The sequence below is a fragment of the Kalmanozyma brasiliensis genome (genome assembly GCF_000497045.1).
Source record: "Kalmanozyma brasiliensis GHG001 unplaced genomic scaffold PSEUBRA_SCAF22, whole genome shotgun sequence".
NCBI classification, from domain to species: domain Eukaryota; kingdom Fungi; phylum Basidiomycota; class Ustilaginomycetes; order Ustilaginales; genus Kalmanozyma; species Kalmanozyma brasiliensis.
In genome coordinates, this window is record NW_015961962.1 from 53,626 (window position 1) to 73,730 (window position 20,105).

Here is a 20,105-nt window from a genome sequence, read left to right on the forward strand (position 1 = left end):
GCAGTAGCATACACCGCGTTTCGATAGCATGCCTTTTGGCATACACCCTTTCTTTCAGCATTGTACTTTTATTCCCTTGCGTCGAGCACCCATCTAATACCTGCATCTTACTTTCATCCGGGATGCATGCACGAGCGTGTTGAGAGAAAGACGACGAGGACGAGGACGGACGATGGTCACGGGGTGAGAGAAGATTTTTGAGTGTGAGATCGGCATGCGTTGAGCTGACGCAAATTGGTCGGCCGTGTGTGTGTTGCTTTTGCACAAAGTGAGGTGCGTGCGCGGGTGCTGGAAGCTTTCGAACACGACACCACCACATCACCTCCCACCCTATCTCACCGCATCATTTCTCGCCGATTTCCACTTCGCGCCCTTATCACGCCGCCTAGTCGAAGCAAGAACTGCCTATCGCTCCTGGGCTCGAGGAGAATCCGACTATCTCAACCAACTCTCCTCCACAGCAGACGCCGCGATGTCCCGACCAACGCAATCGCGCCAGCAGACCGAGGCGAATGCCAAGATCCTCCGCGCCCTCGTCAAGTCGCCGGACAACAAAGTGTGCGTTGACTGCAAGAAGAACGATCCGCGCTGGGCGAGCTGGAATCTGGGATGCTTCCTGTGCATTCGCTGCTCCGGCATTCATCGATCTATGGGGACGCACATTAGTAAAGGTATGTTCACACACTCATCTACCTGCTTGGGACACCGCCGAGTGGAGCATGGACTCTGACTTCTTGATTGCCTCCTCAAATTGATACTCATGCTCTGACACTCGCTTCACACCTCTCACTGCGACACGTTGCGCTCGTCCCTGCCATCTCACCCACATTCCGCGCTCGCTTCAACCATCTGCATCACCTCGAATTCGGTCCCGTCTCCTCATCCTCGACCACATCTCCATCGAACCATCGCAGTGAAATCCATCGACCTCGACATCTGGACTCCCGAACAGATGCACAGCGTGCAAGTATGGGGCAATCGGCGATGCAACCTGTACTGGGAGGCGCATCTCAAGGCGGGCCACGTACCCGCCGATCACAAGATCGAATCGTTCATCCGGTCCAAGTACGAGTCGCGGCGGTGGGCGAAGGATGGGCCTGTTCCTAGCGATCCTAGCGTGCTGGATGCGGGTGAAGGTGCGAGTGTTGCAGCTCCGGCGGCGAGTGCGGCGGTGGAGACGGTGGCAGTGAAGAAGGTGATTGCGCCAAAGGTGGATTTGTTCGATGACGAACCGGCTGCGCCTGCACCAGCACCCGTGGCGGCGGCGGTGAAGGCAGCTCCGGTACCAGCAGCACCAGCCAAACCAGCGGCCCCGGCAGGAGGCGGAATCTTCGACCTCGACTGGCACGATCCTGCCCCCACTTCCGCTAGCGCTACTAGCCCGACAACAACCGGCGCAAAGGGCAAGAACGATATCATGTCGCTCTTTGCGGCTAAGCCTGCTGCGCCCGCACCTGCACCGAGCACGGCCGGTGGGAATGGTTTCGGTGACTTTGGCGCGTTCGCTGCTGCCCCCGCCGCTGCATCCAATCAGGGTGTAGCCGGGTTGAACGCGGGTTTCGGCAGTCTCGACCTCTCCTCCACCACCTCATCAAAGCCTGCACCTCCGACAGCAGGGTTCGCCGGCGCAGGCGGCAACCCCTGGTCCACCCCCGCCCCCACCTCGTCAGGAGGCCAGGGCGGACTGTTCGACACACAGGACGTCTGGGGCACCTCCTCCAACGCCACTGCTCCCGCTGCGAGCAGTAAGCCCAAGGAGAACGATGCCTTTGCGGACATTTGGGGCGATTTCAAGTGATGCTCTCTGTCGAGCGGGGGTGGTAGACGCAACAGAAGCTTTCTCCTTCAGCTTTGTCGAGCGAGTGAGATGTGTGCAGCGTGTGAGTGGAATGGACGCAAGTTGGAGAGTCTGACATGAGCATCGCTCAAGGTTTTGTGGCGGACAGTGAGAGGCAAACAGCTGGAGATCAACAGCTAGAGGCAGACCGTGGGCGGTGAATGAGTTGAGTGCGCAAGGGCCGTCCACAGTGCTTCCTTGAGAATGACTCTTGATGCCGCTTGCAAGCGTCCTCACTATGCTTTGGCACACTTTCACACATTCGACACGGTCGAACAATGGGCGTGGAGAAGGAAGCCGTGCATGCACATTTGAGAGTCAAATGCATCCCGAGAGAGGCTAATCCCGCTAACCGACCACCCTCAACTCTGTGTCGCCACTCGACTCACCCTCGGTCGCACTCCTGTCCACCGTCCCACTCCCCCTCGTCCCCCTATCCTCCTCCACATCATCATCGTCCTCCCCGCCCACGACAGCACTATTCCCCTCCAACCCAAACAGCACATCGTCCCTGCGCCTCGACAGCAGGCTCGCCTCCTCAACCAACATGCTGCGGTACTTTTCGTCGATGCGCGAGGGGCCGTTCTTGCTGCCGCGGCGTGCGGTAGGACCACTACCGGGGAAGCCCGAGCGAGCGGCGGCGTCAGCGAGCAGGTTCGTCTCGCTCTCGGCTCGACTCGGGGGAGCGAGACGGTTGGCGCGCGGACGAGTGGTTTCGCCATCGCTATGTGCGCGCGTGTCGGCGTCGTCTGCGCGCAAGGAGGCGATCTGCGAGTGGGGCAAGGGCCGAGTGGCGGGTTTGGGTGAGGCGTCGTCCATCTTTTGAGGGCTCGCCGCGTGGGATGCGCCTGGACGATGCTTTTTGGGAATCACCATGATTGGGCCGTCGTCCTCTTCGTCATCGTCATCCTCGTGGTCTTGACCCTCGTCGTCTGCGTCTTCCTGCACGGCTTGTGGCGCCACTGCAGCGGTCTGATCCACCTTGTCCTCCGTCACTGTGTGGGTATCACTGCTGCCGACTGGGATGCCACTGGCGTGTCCCGCGGAAACAGAGGTTGGCGCATCACCCAACGTGGCATTCTGCGGCATCAACGGCGACGTCTGTCGACTAGCACGCCCACGGGCCTCCACCAGCTTCTGCCTCGCCTGCGCCTCCGCCTTCTCCCTCTCCTCGTCCAGTTTGTCCCTAAACTCCTCGAATACCAGCGACATCCACGTCCCCAGGAAGCCGATCACTTGCTTGGCTTCGGGCATCAACGACGACATCTGCAAGAATCCATGACTCCATCCTTCGATGATCCTCATCTGGACCCAGTCCTCGGGCGATTCCTGCTCGATCGGGTCGATGGGCAGGTTGCTTCGAGCCGCTGACGACGAAGCAATGGGCGTCGTGCGTAGGCCCTCACCAAATCGCGCAGATGCCATCGCTCGACGTCGTGCGAGATCGGCCTGCTTGGCGAGCTTGGCTTCTCGGATACGACCAGCCATGATGACGGTGTCGTCGCACAGCGGGTCCTTTTCACCGCAGATGAACAAGACCGGCGGGAATTCTGCGAGGAGATGTGCAGGTGCAAGCACCGGCGAAAGGAAGTAGTCGTGGTCCAGATCCGGCTGACGGCGCGGTCCGATGTAGAGAATAGCCATGGCTCGAAGCATGCCTTGCGTGATGATCCGGTCCTGAAAGTAGCCGGCCATCGAGGTGACTGTGAGGCGTGTGTTGAAAGGTGCTCGCTTCTGATCCTTGTTTTTGCTATCCGCTGCCTCTGCTGCTTCCTGAAGCGCCAGCTGCTCCTTCTCGAACCGAGCCTGGGCTCGTTTTTCCTCTCGATCCGCAATCTCGTCCAGCATGGCCTGTTGTGCTACTTGACCCCAGGGTAGACCACCCTTCTCCCAGGACGGCGTTAGAGCCCCTTCAGCCCAGATGCGGTCGTACGACGAATCAGGTGTTGGAGAGAAATCGTTCTCATCCGAGGTAGGCTCGACCTCTGCGTAGCGTGCACGCTCGTCGAGATGAAGCTCGGCGGTTCGTGTGAGAGACTGATACGAGCGAGGGTCTTTGGATCGCTCCTTGCTTCGAGCACGGATCGCCTCGGCACGTTTGCGATCGGAAGCGCTGCTTGTGCCTGCCAAGTTAGCCGCCGACCTGCGCCTCGAGGAGCGCAGCGAGGAGGAAGAGGAGGAAGCAGCGATGTTGGACTGGTGCTGCGCCAGATTGTCGAGATTGACCTCGCTCTGTTGACGCAAGAGGCGTAGATGCTCGGGCTTCATCCAGCTCGAGAAGCCAAAGTTGAGACTCGGATAGCTGAGCACCACGCCGATGGGTTTGGGCAGCGGAGGCGGCGTCTGAGGTGGCTGAATGCTGCTACGGGATGAGAGGGACGAGTATGCCAGCTGTATGCGCGGCTGTGGGTACTGGATGATCTTGAGAACGACGCCTGTAGCCAGATTGCCGCCAGCACTGTCGCCAGTGAGAATGATGCGGAAGTTGGGCGAGCCTGACATGCCAATCACCTTGCCAGCTGTCTCGTTGAGGGTGCGATACAGGTCGAAGCACTCTTCGAGTGCGAACGGATAAGGGTATTCGGGTGCTTTGCAGTAGTCGACAGCAAGCACGGGCTTCTGCATCTGCTTTGCGAGCTGTCGAAGCCTCTCCTCGTGATGTTGCGGATTCATGCAGATGTATCCTCCTCCGCAAAAGTCGAGCACCAACTCCTCCTCCATTCGCAGCTGACGCTCGCTCTTTGCGTAGAAGAGCCATGCTTTGCTCGGGCGAGTATGATGTGCTCCCACCTGCGGTCTCGGGATGAGAAGCGGCCGCGCGATGGGAAGCGATGGTCGGTGGAACCACGTCACGAAGCGCACGTACGGGTTGGTGGTCTTCTCCCAAGTGGTACGCATCATCTCGACGGTGCAGAAGGCTCTGTACTTTCTGAGCTTCTCGTCGGCCTCGTTGGCATAGACGATGTAGTAAGCGGAGAACACGAGGCTCATGATGTCCCGCAACCACTTGGGCTTGATGTTCATGGCCGTGGCGAATCCAGCATCGAGGGCAGTGACCATCCAGGTGGTCCTGTAGAAGTTGCGCGAATACATCCTCGCCAGCGGCTCTGGTGCACCGAAGCCGAGGAGCGAGTCGAGGTGTCGAATGGTGTAGATACCAACGGAGCTGAAGACGACAATCTGCCATGGCGAGAAGCGTTTGAGCTTTGCGTTGATCTTGCGGATCAGCGGGCTGGGACCATCGCGGTTGCCAGTGACGAGAAACCAGAGCCAGAAGAGGATGACCGAGAAGATCTGTACCCGTTTGAGCTTGGTCGACGGACGACCGAGTAGATGGTCGATCATCTTGGTGGTCTGCTGAGCGCTCGGGCAGCGTCAAAAGAAGATCAGACCACCGCTGCTGTTATCCGCAAGGGCGTGACTCGATCCAGATCAACTGAGCGTTGATATGACTAAGGGGTGATCAAGAGATGAGCGACCTGCATCGGAAGGCGTGATGGTTGTCGCGAAGAAACGAAGACTTAGCGGAGTTGCTTCCGTCAGATTTCAGCTTATCGGCATGGTTCCGGCAGTCTGGTGTGTCACTTTCCTGTTCGCCAAGGCAAGCGGGAGTGCCGTATGTGGCTTGTTGGCTTGAGCACCCGCTTAGCGCGACAGCCGAGCCTCCACCGCAACCAACACCTGAGCAAGGACCCTGGCTGAGGTTAATTTCAAGCTACGCGCTGTCACAATTTCCCACGCCCCCTCGCTTTCACGCTTCTGAAAGTGATGCCTCTTTATCACATCTTGAGAGCTTAGCCAGTCATGCAACTCGACGGTCCCACGTGTGATGTGTGACGGTACAGAGTGCCTAGGCATTGAAGTTCTTCCGAGGTCGGACGAGGTTGTCCAAGATCATCATCTCTCGTCCCCAGTCCTAATCATCGTCGTTTCTGAGACCAAAAGACATGGCCTTCATCGACAAAAAAAACACGCCTTGCGTCCAGCGGGGATCGAACCCGCGGCCTCTGCTTAATCCGCGTGGGAAAGCAACGTGATCAACCGCTACACTATGAACGCTCACGGTCTAACGCCAATTAGGCAGTACATATAAACAGCTTGAACCACCATGAAGGGGGAATTCTTGTCGAAGCCATGTGAGCCGACACAGAGCTTTTGCCGGGTGAATCAGAACAGCTGTGTTTGTCACAAACATGACAGACAGGTGCGGTCAGTCACAGCTGCACTTACGACATGAGACTGATAAACATGTTGCAGTTGAGCACGGCAGGTAGGTCCAGCCGATCCGGAGATTAAGGAAAGCTCGGTGGAAGCGGTCATCGGCTTAACCGAAAAGCGCTTTGCCTGCCTCGCGGAAATCAAACATCGCCTGTGATGACCGTGATGACCCTTTTCGACCGCTTTTGGACCCTCTTCCGTCAGCCGCCGTTGCCTTTTTCTCACGCACGGCGGTCAGCTGCCGAAGTGAACCCGTCTCGCCCGTCATCATCACACAGCGTCACGTCCATCATCCTCAACCTCCTCATCGGCCTTGTACAGAGCTTCGAAGCTCTTGGCTCGCACGTGCGTCTATCAGTACGACCTTGCGACACCGAGTTCTGCTTATAACGCCGACATTCATCCCTGTCGAGCCCTCGAAGGTCCGGACCGGCGGCTTGTAAGAACGAGCCACAATCCTCGCACCATCCACACCGAGGCGCCTTCCAATGGCGCTGGCTGCCTTCGCCATGCATTGCGCATAACGATTTCGACCCTGCCTCGCCCCTGCCTCGTCCATCAACACGGTCCCGCACCGAGTGCCGCGCTGTCATCAAAAAGGCCCCGGCTTCCGCAGACCTGAGCCTAATTTTGCAAGGCTAACACGGACCTAGCCATGACGAAACTTTACCAGCCCAATCAGGACTGGCCCGCTTGCACGCTCAGCTATCGCCACTTTCATCTACTCTGGACGCTGCCGCTCTGTGCCGTGCTCTTCCTCATCGCAAGACCGTTCCTCACCAAGCTCGATCGCGCCAAACTCATCCTGCTTCCCATCATCGCCTTCGTTTGGACGACGCCATGGGACAATCTCATCGTCATGAACCGCGCATGGTTCTACCATCGCCACTGCATCTGGTTCACCATCGGCTACGTGCCCATTGAGGAATACTTCTTCTTCATCATCCAGAGCCTTATCTCAACCCTCTGGTGCACTCTTCTCACGCGATGGACCCTGCCGAGCCTCTACATCGCGCCCACCTCGTCTTCGCGACAAAAGCTGGCTACACCGGCTCTCGTCGCCTGCCTACTCTGCTTCGTGCTCGGCCTCAAGGTCGCCGTGCCCGAGACGCATTCGTACTACTTTGGCATGATCTCCTGGTGGGCCTCGTTACCGCTTGCACTTCTTCTCTGGGGATCGGTCGACTTTGTTCGCAACATGGGCATCCGAGCTGGACTGCTACCCTTTGCTTTCTCGGTGCTCGTCCCTACTGTCTATCTGTGGGCCTCGGATGTCTACGCTCTGCGTCGAGGGACATGGCACATCAACGAAGCAACCTCGCTCAACATCTTTCCCATCCCGGATCTTCCGCTCGAAGAGATGCTCTTCTTCCTCGTCACCAACCTCATCCTTGTCAGCGCTTGCTTCACTTTCGACCGCTGTGTAGCCATCTGCAGGCAATCAGCACCCATCGATGCCCCTCCTTTGTCGCCCAGCTACCTGCCACTCGGGTCCTTGGCCACGTACAGCAAGCTTTGGTCCGCCTTCGTCTCCTCAGACCATCAAGCGGCACAGACCGCTGTCACGTCGGCGAGCGTAGCGCCACATGATCTTTCAGCCTCGCTCAAGGTGCTGCGCGCCGCTTCCAAGTCCTTCAACGCCGCCAGCCTGCTCCTCCCCTGGGACCTTCGCACCGATCTCGGCTGCCTCTACGCTTTCTGCAGGGTTGCGGATGATCTAGTAGACGATGAAGCGGAAGGGCTGGACGCCAAGACAAGGAATCTACACATCATCCGCTCTATCGTGGACAGCATCTACACCGACTCCAAGCTCGGTCGCAAGCAAGCAGAGGACGCCCCTGTCAGCGAACGAATCAGTCTCATGCTCGCATCGGCTGCGCTCTCGGACAAGATCAAGCAAGACATCTGTGCAGCCGCAGCATCAATAGCACCGCTCGCGCGGTATATCCCGAAACGACTCTGGTACGAAATGCTGGATGGATACGGCACGGATCTGCGCTTCGAGCATCCCGACGCGGACAAGCGGACACGGTTGCGGAGCATGGATGATCTGGTCGAGTACTCTCAGTGTGTAGCTGGCGTGGTAGGCGAGATGTGCACGCGTGTCATTCTTGGCCGATGTGGCCTGTTGGTGCCGTTAGACCTGCAGGTCGATAGGAGGATAGCGCTGCAGACGACAAAAGCGACGGAGCAGGAGTCAAGGCCATTGGATCTCACCCAGCCAGCCGACCTGCACACGTTGCTCTACGAAGCAAGAAGAATGGGCGTCAGTCTGCAGCTCGTCAACATCGCTCGCGACATTGTGCCGGACTCGGTCGAGTTGCGGCGCTGCTACCTCCCCTCTGACATGTTCGACAAAGACGACGCAGACATGCACGAAGCCCTGTTGAACGGCGATCTCAACACCTCCAAGACCCAAAGCAAAGGTCTTGTGCAACCGGCAGAGGTGCGCAAGTACGCCCTTCGACTGCTGCAAATCTCACGGCGACTCTACGACCAATCCTATCCCGCGCTGGGTCAGATACCCAACCGTCCCGCACGCGCAGGTCTCAAAGCCGCCTGCTCCGTCTACGCCGCCATCGGCACCAAGATCGAGGCGCAGTCCGAGGCCGAGATCGCGCTGGGGACGAGAGCGCGCATGTCAAACACCGATCGCATTCTCAGGGCTATCTCGGCTGTGTACTTTGGCGTCTGAGGCTTTTATGTAATTGATTCGAATGGAATGGAACAGTATAGCTTTGTCACCGCGTGTGTGTGCCATGTGAGAAGCGCGAGGGTGGTTTGAGGCAGACCAGGAGCGTCACGCAGGGCCAGCGGAAAGAATTCAGCGGGACCCGCCAACTGCGGTAAGCAGAGCCAGCCAAGCACACACACTCACACACCAGCGGCTACCGTCAAACACACAGCGGACGAAACCATTAGCACAACGACTCTATTACGCACTTCACGAAGCGCCAGACTAAGACCAAACATCGAGCAACAACCTCGAACGCTCCTTGAGTAGCTTCATCTCCTTCTTGCCCTCCCCAGCAGATCCCTTGGCCTCCTCCAGAATCTTGCCGAAGATAGCCTCAACATCCTGAGCCATACCCTTTGCCTCACCGCAAATGTAGATGTAGGCCTTGCGCTCGAGGATGTCCTCTGCGATCTGCTTACGTCGCTCCCAGATGAGGTCCTGAACGTAAAGCTTGGAGCCATCAGGCTTGAACTTCTCGCGGGAGACCGAGGTCTCCATGAGGAACTTGCCGCCGAGCTTCTGTGCGTACTGCGGCCACTCATCGCGGTAGAGGAAGTCCTCGTCCGTCTTGCGGCAACCGTAGAAGAGCCAGATGTTGCCCCAATCCTTGAGCGTCTCCTCGGGTGTCTTGCCGTTGGACTTCTCGAGCGCCTTCTCAGCGCTGCAAACACGGTCCTGAACAAAGGAGCGGAAGGGAGCGACACCAGTACCGGGTCCGACCATGATGACAGGGATCTTGGGCGAGGTGGGCAGGCGGAAGTTGGATCGTCGGATGTGGATGGGAGCACGGAACTTGCCGTCCTTGGTGTAGGCGTCGCGGGGACCGTTGAGCGAGTACTTGGGAGTGCCGAAGCGAGGATCGGTCGAGCCAGAGGGCTTCTCGCCGTTCTTTTCCATCTTGATGCTGCTGATGAAGTTGGTGGCGAGGCCGTGCACCCAAGGGCTCGAATCGTTGGCCTTGTATCGAAGCACGACTGCGGTGATGTGGACCGACTTGGGGTGCATCTTAGGGCTCGACGAGATGGAGTAGAAACGAGGTCCAACGCGCGGTAGGTCCGAGATTACACGGTCGAAGGGGATGTTCCACGGCGTGATGGAGCTGGCATCGGCCTGGAGGTCGTCACCGGCGATCCACTGCATGGCCTCGGCAGTCTTGAGAAGGCGGCTGCCGATCTCAGCCTGGAAAGTGTCCTTGTTGGCGCAAACCTTCTCGAGCTTCGCCTGGATCTCGGGGGTGGGTGCAAACTTGGCAAAGCTATTGAGCGTCTGACGGGAGGCGGTGCTGGTGACATCGATGTAGTGTCGGAAGACGGCTTCGTAGGTGGTGGGAACGGGGAAGGGCACCTTGGCGAGAGTAGGGTCAAGCGACTCGACATCGATCACAGAGAGGCGCTTATCCAGGAGACCAAAGACGGCAAGCACGCGGTCGACCTCCTGTTCAGGATTGTGCGCCCACACAGCGATATGGTCACCGTGCTGGTACGAGATGCCAGATCCTTCGATGTCAAACTCGACGTGAACGCAGGTGCGGTCGGCGGTACCCTCGACGAAGAGCTCGCGAGCTTCCTGGATGACGGCGTTGTATGGGTTCTTGGCATCGTGGATGCCCTTGGTGCCGAGCAGCGCTCGAGCCGAAAGCTCTCCATGGTAGACCTTATCCTCGGGGTGATCGGCGAGCTCAGTGACCTTGAAGTCGGGCACGTCGCCTCCGCCGCCCTCTTCGAAGTTAAGCGAAGAGGCGAGCGCCTCAAACATGGAGTCCTTCCACGCCAGGTAGTCCTCCTCCATGCTCTTGTCGTCATCACCCTCACCTCGTTCGCCGATGCGCTTGGCACCGAGAGACTGAAGACGGGTGTCGAGCTTGCGGGCCACGGCGTTGAAGTGTTCGTAGGTTCGGTTTCCGAGACCAAAGATGACGTAGTTGAGGTTCTCGAGACGCTCGCTGCCGTTGGAGAACTCGGGTGTCTCGTTCTCGAGGAACTCCATCAAACCGACGGCGTTGTCGGTAGGCTCGCCCTCGCCGTAGGTGGCCATGACGAAGACAGCAACCGAGTCTTCGGGCATCTGATCAAGCTTCTCGAACTCGTACTCCTCGGGGTCCAGTACAAGCGAGGAGGTGCCGAAACGAGACTTGGCCTCCTTGGCAAGCTTGGTAGCGTACTCCTCGGCAGTACCCGTCTGGGAGCCGTAGAAGATGGCGATGCGCTTCTTTTGGGACTTGAGCTTGGAGACAAAGTCGGAGCCGCCTTCCTCGGTAGCAGCAGCGAGAGCAGAACCGTTCGCCAGCTTCGAGGCTACATCCTTGGAGCCGCCAAAAAGGCTGTCGCGGAAGAGGTAAAGGACAGCGAGCAAGCCGCCAAGACCGAGAACGATCAAGTCGAGCTGCGAGGCCATGTTGAGAGTCGTATCCTAGCGAGACAAGGCGATGACCTGATGTGCGGAATCAGAAATGATACCGAGTGTGAAGCTTGAACAGAGCGAACACTGGTCGGCGAGATAGGTGAAATGGTGTGATGATGATCGTGAGAAAGATATCCACAAAGAAGGATGGGTCCGAGTTGTTGAAAGCGTGCGTTCTTCCTCGCTGGTCTCACAGTCTTACACTTTCGCTGAAAATCTCAGAGGGCTCAGTCAAACGTGGGGGCGGCAAACACGCAGCGCAGCGCGACTCGCTCGCTCGCTCCGCGAATTTCACCGCCTCAGCTCGGCTTGGCTAAGCTTTCGCCACGTCTTCAAAATATCGAGCCACAAACTCAGCTCGGCGGTCACTCGGCGGTCACCCGCTCTGAGCTTCAGGTCCCCACCCAACCTGGGAGTCTTCCTTCAGCAGGCTCCAAACCGAGAACCTTCCAGTCCTCGAATTAAGCATCATTGTACTGCAAGCGTGGTCTGACCAACTCAATTGAGAACTTAATGGAGAAGTTGACCCCGCAATATCATTGTGCTTGACGAGGTGAGCATGTGGGAGGGCGGGTTCCGGCAGTCACGGCGGTGTTGCGGGCGAGTTGGAAAGGACGCGGAATTATGGGCCGGAAATCTGTTCCGCTCAGGCCTGTAACATGGCTCGCCCATGATGGCGAGCCAGACTTGGAAGCAAAAGGTGTGAGGTCTGACGAGGCAGTCTTCAAGCAAGGGTCCTCAGGGCCGCTGAGCGCCACAACTGAGAACTTGACTCGGCACAAAGACGTTGTGTACACCAAACGGCGTAATGTGATCTTTGGTCCGACAAAGGCACATCTCAAGAGGTTTGCAGCTTAACACGTATCGCCGAATATATAGATCGACGGATCGGCAGACCCGACCTGTCATCTTGCAGGGAAAAAGCTTCCTTTGTTAGTTTCACCTGCCGAGCAACTTGACGGGCCGAGAGAAAGTCTTGAAAAGAGAGACATCCTTTCCTTCTGACGGAAGCGTCTCAAAATGGCATCCGCGATACCCGCACGCGAAAAGATCAGCCGACAGAGCGCCAACGTCAGCGTGCGGCATGCATCAGTCGATGGTTGCCTGCGCATGAAAGAGAGACTCTCTTCAGCAGCCCGCGAGATCGGAGAGATGCGCGTGGGGCGACGATCATAGTGACGATCATGAAGGGTCTCGACAGGCACAAGCGAGGCTCGAGCGACAATGAGAAACAATGGACGTGATCTCTTGTTGCTATCTGTAGACCGGGATGGATCTCCCGGGCACGGTAAGGTGGATCACTGTCGCCTTACCGCAGCCTAGAATCGCAGCCGATTGCCGCTGCGCTGATTCGACGCGTTCCATGCAGTCGCGTCGGCAGAAGCCGCTAGGGTCGGGTTCTATACCGCTATCGATCAAAGAGGCGAGCACACAAAACGGGACGGAAGGCTTTTCGCTTTGAAGGAAGAACGTCGGTCTGCATGGATTCACAGCTTCTGTCGGGGCGCCCAGCAAGGAACGTGCTGCAAAACAGAGCCTAGCTGAGACAGTCACTCTGTACCAGTGCACGCCTGATGGCGAGCCAAGAAGAGCCAGGCCGGCTGTGTGACTTTTCCCGACTCCGCTCAGTTCATCTTGTGCTACGCAGCGCTGGACACCTTTCTCTCTGGGAACATCGGGTCACGATTCACTCCGACAAAGGAGCGACTCCAGTTCTTGCTCTTGAGAAATTACAGAGGGCAGAGACACGAGCCACAGGTGGAGCGACACAAGGCTCGTTGCGATCAGACGATACAGCGCTGGCAGAAGCTGTTCATCGTGCTCGCTGCTCGACTGCAAACGGATCACGGACCGAGGGATGGGAATTTCTTGTTGCACTAGCGCGCTTGACTGCTCAGCGGCGGATGCTCTTCGGAACGGTCGCACTTCGCCTTGTCCATCACTGTCATCGTTCCCACGATGGACATGGTCCTCCAATCAGAGAAGACAAGAAGAAAAGCGAGCCGAGGTGAGGATCGGAGGACCCTTTGCACGTCGGAAGTTGGACGGGTTAGCAAACAGAAGGGTACAGATTCAAACTCGGCTATTCCTTACCTCATACTTTTGTTTGCGGTTCATGTCCGCTGCAAGCACGGCTTCTGCCGACAATCTGGACCCTCTTTGCTAGCTCAGCTGCTCGTCGGGTCGGCCGCCCTTGCTTTTCCCGGCGTATCGCGGCTCCGAAAGCAAGCCAAGACGAAATGGGTCGTTCCGTGGATGATCCGACGCAAGATGCTCGCCAGAGACGGAAGGTGACCGTGCCAATGACCGGTATCGAGTACGTACAATGGCTGCAGAGGCGAGGCGAATGCAATGGATGCTGGTGGCCTCTTTTCAGCGTTGTGCGAACTCCGAATGTGCTTAAGTGAGACATGGCCTTGGCCTCAGGTCGAGGTCACTACTGTATTTCACACGCAGCAACCGCCAAACTCAGACGGTCAAGTCATGCACCTTCCATTGTGTTCCGGGGGGCTGCACTCGCTCTATCGCGAAGCCACACTCACAATTGATCCATCTCCGTCCAATCTCACAAATCAGGTGATGACAATAGTGGATGCTAACAAAGGAGAGAACAGCGGTGGCGTATGTGCCCGTGGAGTGCTCTGCCATGAAGGAGCTCAAGCCGAAGCTCAAGCTGATATCCAAATGCGATTTAATTAAATTGCCAATTATTCGGTCAAGGCCCTGTCTCAAATTAGAAAAGAGAGCCACCTCTGAGCGGATGCGCGAGAGGGCAATAGACACAGAGAGAGCTCAGCCAGGGCCGCCGCCTGGCCTCATTCACTTTCCGTCAAGGGTACGTACGTATGCAGTCCGTGACCCTGCTGCCTCCGCTCGGAATCGCGACACGAGGACCTTTTGACTGTCGCTGCTGCCTTGATTTTGTTGGTCCTTTGGCTTCCGCTTCGGCAACGCCGTCGAGTGCCTTCGCTTGGCGTGTGTGCGTGATTGATTAGTGCGTCTCTCTCCCTCCTCTCTTTCTCGCTCGAGCTGTCCCTCGCTTCCGCAAGCACACGCTTGGTTTTTGATCATTCCATCTCTTCGTCCAATCATCACCATCATCATCAGCGCGATCGCAGCTTCGAGGCGTGATTGGCTTTGCTTCATTGTGCTTCGCCTACCTTTGGTCTCATTCACCATCTCCTGGCGACCACCTCAACTGCGACGACCACGGACCGCGCCTTCCCTCGATAGTCCCCTACCGCTTCAACCTGTCATTGCACCGCCTCGCAACCACAGACGGATCAAGCGTTTCGCATCGCGTCTAAAATCGGATCGAAAAGCATTTCAGACCATCATCCGCTGCCTCTGCTGCCTCTCGGCATCCTCGATTGGTCCTCTGCCGAAGCCCAAACCTCACATCGGCTTTCCCACGCCGAGTCAGCCTCAGTCACAGTCTTTCGTCCATCTGAAGCAAACAGCATCCTAGCGCATACCTACGCATCGACTTCAGAGCATTGCAAAGCACTGCCCACCGCGCGACGCAACCTCCTTCTGCCAAATGCGACGTGTTAACGCTTCGGCCTTGTTCTAATCTCGAGCTCTTGCTGAGCCGCCAAAGCGCTTCGGCGCCGCATCCGCATCCTCAAGCTGCGGCACTTGACTCGAGGCCAAGGTCCTCGTTGTTTGCAAGATGCAGCGCACGCCGCTCTCGCTAGCTTCGCCGTACAGCGCAAACGGCCTGCAGAATGCTCCCAACGGAGATTCCGACAACGATCGTCATCATGGCGCTACGCTTCCCCGTTCTTCGTCCTTGGCATCGCATCTTCCAGCATCTTTAGGCATCGGCACACCTCAAAAAGCCGTCACGCCATTAAGTGAGCGCCTCAAGCTCTCCAAATCCACTTCCTCCTCCTCCTCCTCCTTGACCCGCTCCACTTCCAGTGCGGATGGACTCCAATTCTCCAATGCTACGGCCGCATCTGGCCGTGATGCGAGCGACTACAGCTCTCGCCCCTCCCTTCCCAGCTGGGGCTCCTCCGGCTCCACCTCTTTCGCACAAACGCCGCGAGGTCTTTCTGCAAGCAGCAGTACCGGCTCTTTTGGTTCGGCATCCTCGTCCGCCTCCTCGCGCAACTTTCTCGTCCCCATCGGCGCAACAGGCGCACGTCAACGACTGTCGATTGCCAATGCATCTCAGCAACGCAAGGTGTCTGCTACCGAGGACGGCACGTGGTCCGTCGACAGTCCGACGGGCTCTGTCGGTGCTCAGCCGCAGCCTCATCAGCCACGGAACGGGCTGGGTATTGATCGATCTCGATCCGACATGCACAGCCTCCAGGTGCAACAGCGCACGTCTAGTCAGGGCTTGGTCCGATCTCCTACCACGAGTGCTTTGGCGCCACCCTCAGGCGCAGCAAATATGCGTCCATCTGAAGAGTCGACTACACCGATTGCCGACCCGGCAGAGCAGGTCCAACAAGCTGCTTTGAAGCGCCTCTCTTCGCAGCGCATGATGCCTTCCCCCAAGGATCGAAACTTTCCCGACTCAGTACCCACTCGATACTCGTCTGGTCGCCCATCACCGTTCACGTCCGGTCCCTCGACACCTGAGCGCGAGCAGTTTCCATCCGCCGTATCAGCGATCTCGTCGGCCACATGGAGACGGACGGAGCCAGTGGCCACGAGCTCACATCCTCCCGTGCAACCACCAACCGCCGTCACAGTTCCAGACCGGACCGCATCCAGCCTCGATCCTTCTGCGTTCCAGGGCGCAGGAGCTGCCACTTCGTTGTCCAACGCCGTCCCGCGTCGACCCGAACCGCAGCCACGAGGCGATGTCCATGACCTTGGAGATGACGGAACGATCACATCGACACCCCTCACACTCGCCGAAACCTATAAGCGCGCGATGCTCGAGCGCGAAGCTGAGCGTGCAAAGTCGATGCCTCGTCCTATCATGCCATCGTCAATCGCGTCTTCGCAAAAGTCAGCGCCGATCTTGGACCTCAACCTGCCAAGTTCGAGCCTGTTTGCTTCTTCCGACGAAACCATCCAGACAAGGCAAGACTTCGAGCCTCAACCATCTGGCTCGACCCTCCCCTCTCGCAACGACGAGTTGATGAATGCAAGGACGCCAGCACGCACCAACGGCCCTGCAAGCAACTTGATATCCCAATCAACACCCTTGCCCCGACGCGTTTCGAGGTCCACCCGTACACCACCAGCGCAAGATGCTGTCGACTCGTCCGACGTGCCCAAGCCGCAGAACGAAGCGAGGGGCACTGCGGACGACAATCGTCTGATGACCGACCGAGCTTCCGCTACTGGCGTGCTCGTTGATGGCGTGACTGACTCACCTGCAAGGCGTCCTCACGGGCAAGTTGCAGGCTCATATCTGGCTCTTCGTGACGATGACGACGATCGCTCGGAAGCTCAGAGCAAGACGACGCCCAAGCAAGAAACGATGACGTTGAGAGAAGCTCGACAACAGGCACAGCGGCCCTTTGCATCGACCCCTGTCAAAGAAGCAACGCCAGCTATCCAACCACCACGGACGCCCCCGTCCGACAAAAGCTTTGTGGAATTCTCCACACCCCCGGAAGAGGATCTCACCACTCCGAAGGCGGAAGCTCCGTCGATCGAATTTGTATCGCCATCCAACGGTGTCCAGCACGCTTCTCAAGAGGTAGACACGACCGAGATCACCGACGTAGATAGACCCGGCATGTCGCGCGATCCATCGCTCAAGACATTGCAGCCGCCGCCCCACAAGCTCGAAGCGCAGCCCGCTCCTCGTGAAGAAGCGGCTCTCCAAGCTGGTGCAACGGCGGCTAAGACGACTTCTCCGATCGTGCCAACCCAAAGCAACTTCTCGAACCCGAACCCGTTCAAAGCCGCGTCCCCTGTGATCAACGGCGAGCGAACTGTGCAGGCTTCGGACGAGACGGCAGACGCAGCAAGATGGAGACGCGGACCAGAGTCGCTTGCCACCTTCTCGCCACTTCAGCAGAGTCGCTTCTCCGAGGCCAGCACCGATCTCTCCGACTCGCGAGCGCCCACACGCAACGAGGACCGCTGGTCGAGACGCGCTTCCAGCGTCTCGAGCAACGATGCGCTCGAAGACGAGCCGAGTGACGCACAGATGCTTCCTGCCAGCGCATGGCACGAAATCGAGAACGCCCTCCGACGCTTCCGCGACAAGGCATCCAGTGGCATGGCCGCGGAGCGCGGCAACCTCTTGCGCGCCATCCTCTTGCCGTTCCTGGCCCTCGAGGCAGAGACGGCCACGGTCGATGTCATTGGTTACGGGCTCTATGTTCATGGAAAAGCAAGGAGAGCGTTGTTCTTCGACTGGATCCGTTCGCTGCTGTTGGAGCTGCAGCACGTCCAGACGTCCGCCGACCGCGGCGCGCTACTGGAAAGCATCGCTTGCATCATCGAGAGCCGCAATTTCTCTGCCTCGATCCTCAGCACCGATCCCGAGGACGAAGCACGCTTTTCGTCCGTCTTTGGCCACATCCTGTCCTACGCCATCGGCGAGCTCAACAAGAAGGGCGTTTACCAGAACACGCTCATCTTCTCGGGCCGTCTGTTGGCCGTCGCCTTCTTCAGGGTCAACGGTGTCGCCAGCAAGCTGCTCCGAGCGCTGCCCGTCAACCGCTTTGCCCTCGAGCGAGTGGCACGAGAATTCAACTGGCATAAGAGGAAGCCTACGGACTTTACACGCTTCGCCAACCGTTTCCCTCCGTCGCTGCGTCAGCTCTGCTTCAAGGACTCGCGCGAGTACCTCAAGATGCTCGACAGCGAGTCTGTCAACGTCAATGACTCGCAAGGTCCCGACGACGACAGGTACTTGGTATGCCAGCCCGAGGTGGAGGTCGAGATGTCCGGCAATTGGCTGCGTCGATGGCAGTCGGACGACTCGGAGCTCTTCTTCAGCTTCTGTCGCAGCTACCACCGACAGCTGGCTGGCTTGTTTGCAAGTTCCAAGTCGCTCGAGAGCGTGTCTAAGTACTTCTTTGGCGGGCCTGGTTACGCCCATCTCGCCACCTGCGTCCACCAGAAGTGCTTGGCTCTGGTGCACCGTGTCATCCTCTCGGTCACCACACTCTCCTCGCAGAAGAATTTCAACCCGGCTGGCGAGACGGCCAATGTGCTTTCGGGAAGCACCGCAGGCAAGCCTCGCATCCTCGAAGCAGCCAACCGCCGATGCACGGCCATCGTGGTCGACATTGTGCGGGCACCTGCAGGCACCAACATGATCTTCGCGCCTATGCTCGGTCTGCATGTGAAGGCACTGGTCAAGCGCACATCGCTCTACGACGTTCAGGGCGTCTTTTGTCTGCTCGACTGGCTCGACGGAGTGCTCAGCCACATGGAGTCGAACGATCTCATCAACGAGGGTCTGATCGACGTCTCTTTCGTCATCACCACCATCGGCATGCTCCTCGAGAACGCCGACCACGCCCTAGCCCTCATGCGCACCATCGCCTTCTGCTACGCCAACTTTGGCGTGCTGACAGCGACCGCCGAGAACCGCGTTCACTTTTGCGAGCAGATCCTGCTCAAACCGGGCGTCTTCCATAAGCTCTTCCTCTCGTGGTCGTTCACCATCCGCGCCTACTACCTGCATCTTCTAGTGTTCCGTCTTGCGCGCATTGGCGACTTCCCGAAGCCCAAAGACGATCCTACGGGCAAGTCGGCCATCCATGTTGTCCAGCTGTTCAACCAGCGTCTCGAAGCGCTGCGCAAGCGGCACGACATGCTTTCGCCCGAGATCGAGTCGAGCTCGGACGGCACCAAGTCGGACGACGGCACCAAGTCTGGCCGGTCGGGCTCGTCGACGTTTGTCAGCACCATTAAGCGCACCTCGTCGGAAGGGACGAGTGTCGAGGGCAGCACCGATGGAAGGGTCAAGGCGGAGAAGATTATGCCCATGACCGCGGTCGCGCCGGCGGTGACTACGCCTCAGGCCAAGGCGGCGGAGGGCAAGAAGCCGGGTGGACATTCCAAGACCAAGAGCTGGCTCAAGGCGTTCCGCGGCTCGGGCAAGGGGGATGGCAAGGGGTCAGGTGGGAACTCGCCAAGACAGTCGCAGGCGTTGAGCTCAACGCATGGCAAGATGGGGTCGACCGAGTCGGACGACGATACTAAGACGATCGGCAGTTCGCGGACAACGCCAAGGACGTCGTTCGATTCGGTCAGCTCGGATGCTATGTCGGACGTCTCGACGCTGGCAGGGAGTGTGCGGGCTGGCAAGACTGGTAGGAGCAGCAGTGGCGGGTATGAGTTCGACATCAAGGAGCAGCAGCGACAGCAGCAGCAGTCGGGTCGTCCGTCGTCAACATCGCAAACGGCCAGCAATGGGTCAAGCTCGTCGCCTTCGTCGTCGCAAAGGGTCAGCAACGGGTCAAGTTCGACATCGAACATCGCACCACCTCTCTCTCCAACGCACGACGCGGGCATTGCCAAAGACACCGTGTTCGATTTGCAGAACACGCATGCGCAGCTGCCTACGCCAGGACGCACCCCACCGTCTCCTCGCATCTCGCGCGCCTTCTCACGCCGCGCATCCATCCTGCCGGCACACGCATCCGAGCTCGTCGCCGGCCTCGACGCCGAACCCGTGCCGCCGATGCCCGACCTGCCCGCAGAGCACTTCGGTCTTGGCCTCACCGGCGTCCATGCCGACTCTGTCGAGAGCTACAGCGAGAGCCTGCATATCTACGCCGTCCAAGGACTCAGGGAGTATGAACAGACGGTGCAGGAGCACGATGATTTCTTTGCCTCGTTGGGTGCAGACCAGTCGACTCAGGTGCCTAGGCTGCCGGTCAATTGGCCTGCCATGTGGTCCAGTACGGGCGAGTGAGTTTGGAGTTAGATGGGCTTTGGGAATATATTGTCATTCGTATTGTCAAGCGCCAGTGTGTG

General features: G+C 58.3%; 5 protein-coding genes and 1 non-coding gene across 6 annotated transcripts; 3 read left to right on the forward strand and 3 right to left on the reverse strand.

Moving 5' to 3' along the window:
- Positions 1–472: 472 nt before the first annotated feature.
- Positions 473–1,798, forward strand: PSEUBRA_003483 (Arf GTPase activating protein; the record flags this gene model as incomplete). The annotated part of the gene is made up of 2 exons (XM_016436572.2): positions 473–671; positions 915–1,798. The coding sequence occupies 2 exons, from the start codon at positions 473–475 to the stop codon at positions 1,796–1,798; spliced, it is 1,083 nt and encodes a 360-aa protein (XP_016292022.2).
- A 387-nt stretch (positions 1,799–2,185) lies between these two features.
- On the reverse strand, positions 2,186–5,182 carry PSEUBRA_003484 (Alpha/beta hydrolase fold-3; the record flags this gene model as incomplete). The annotated part of the gene is made up of 1 exon (XM_016436583.1): positions 2,186–5,182. The coding sequence occupies one exon, from the start codon at positions 5,180–5,182 to the stop codon at positions 2,186–2,188; it is 2,997 nt and encodes a 998-aa protein (XP_016292023.1).
- A 632-nt stretch (positions 5,183–5,814) lies between these two features.
- Positions 5,815–5,896, reverse strand: PSEUBRA_006474. Its single transcript is given in 2 exon segments — positions 5,815–5,850; positions 5,859–5,896. It is a non-coding gene; the product is annotated as a tRNA-Gly (tRNA).
- Positions 5,897–6,710: 814 nt separating this feature from the next.
- Positions 6,711–8,750, forward strand: PSEUBRA_003485 (Squalene/phytoene synthase; the record flags this gene model as incomplete). Its single annotated transcript, XM_016436570.1, has 1 exon — positions 6,711–8,750. The coding sequence occupies one exon, from the start codon at positions 6,711–6,713 to the stop codon at positions 8,748–8,750; it is 2,040 nt and encodes a 679-aa protein (XP_016292024.1).
- A 264-nt stretch (positions 8,751–9,014) lies between these two features.
- On the reverse strand, positions 9,015–11,186 carry PSEUBRA_003486 (Flavodoxin/nitric oxide synthase; the record flags this gene model as incomplete). Its single annotated transcript, XM_016436584.1, has 1 exon — positions 9,015–11,186. One exon carries the CDS (start codon positions 11,184–11,186, stop codon positions 9,015–9,017), a length of 2,172 nt encoding a protein of 723 aa, XP_016292025.1.
- Positions 11,187–14,865: 3,679 nt separating this feature from the next.
- PSEUBRA_003487 (uncharacterized protein) lies at positions 14,866–20,043 on the forward strand (the record flags this gene model as incomplete). Its single annotated transcript, XM_016436575.2, has 1 exon — positions 14,866–20,043. One exon carries the CDS (start codon positions 14,866–14,868, stop codon positions 20,041–20,043), a length of 5,178 nt encoding a protein of 1,725 aa, XP_016292026.2.
- Positions 20,044–20,105: the final 62 nt, after the last annotated feature.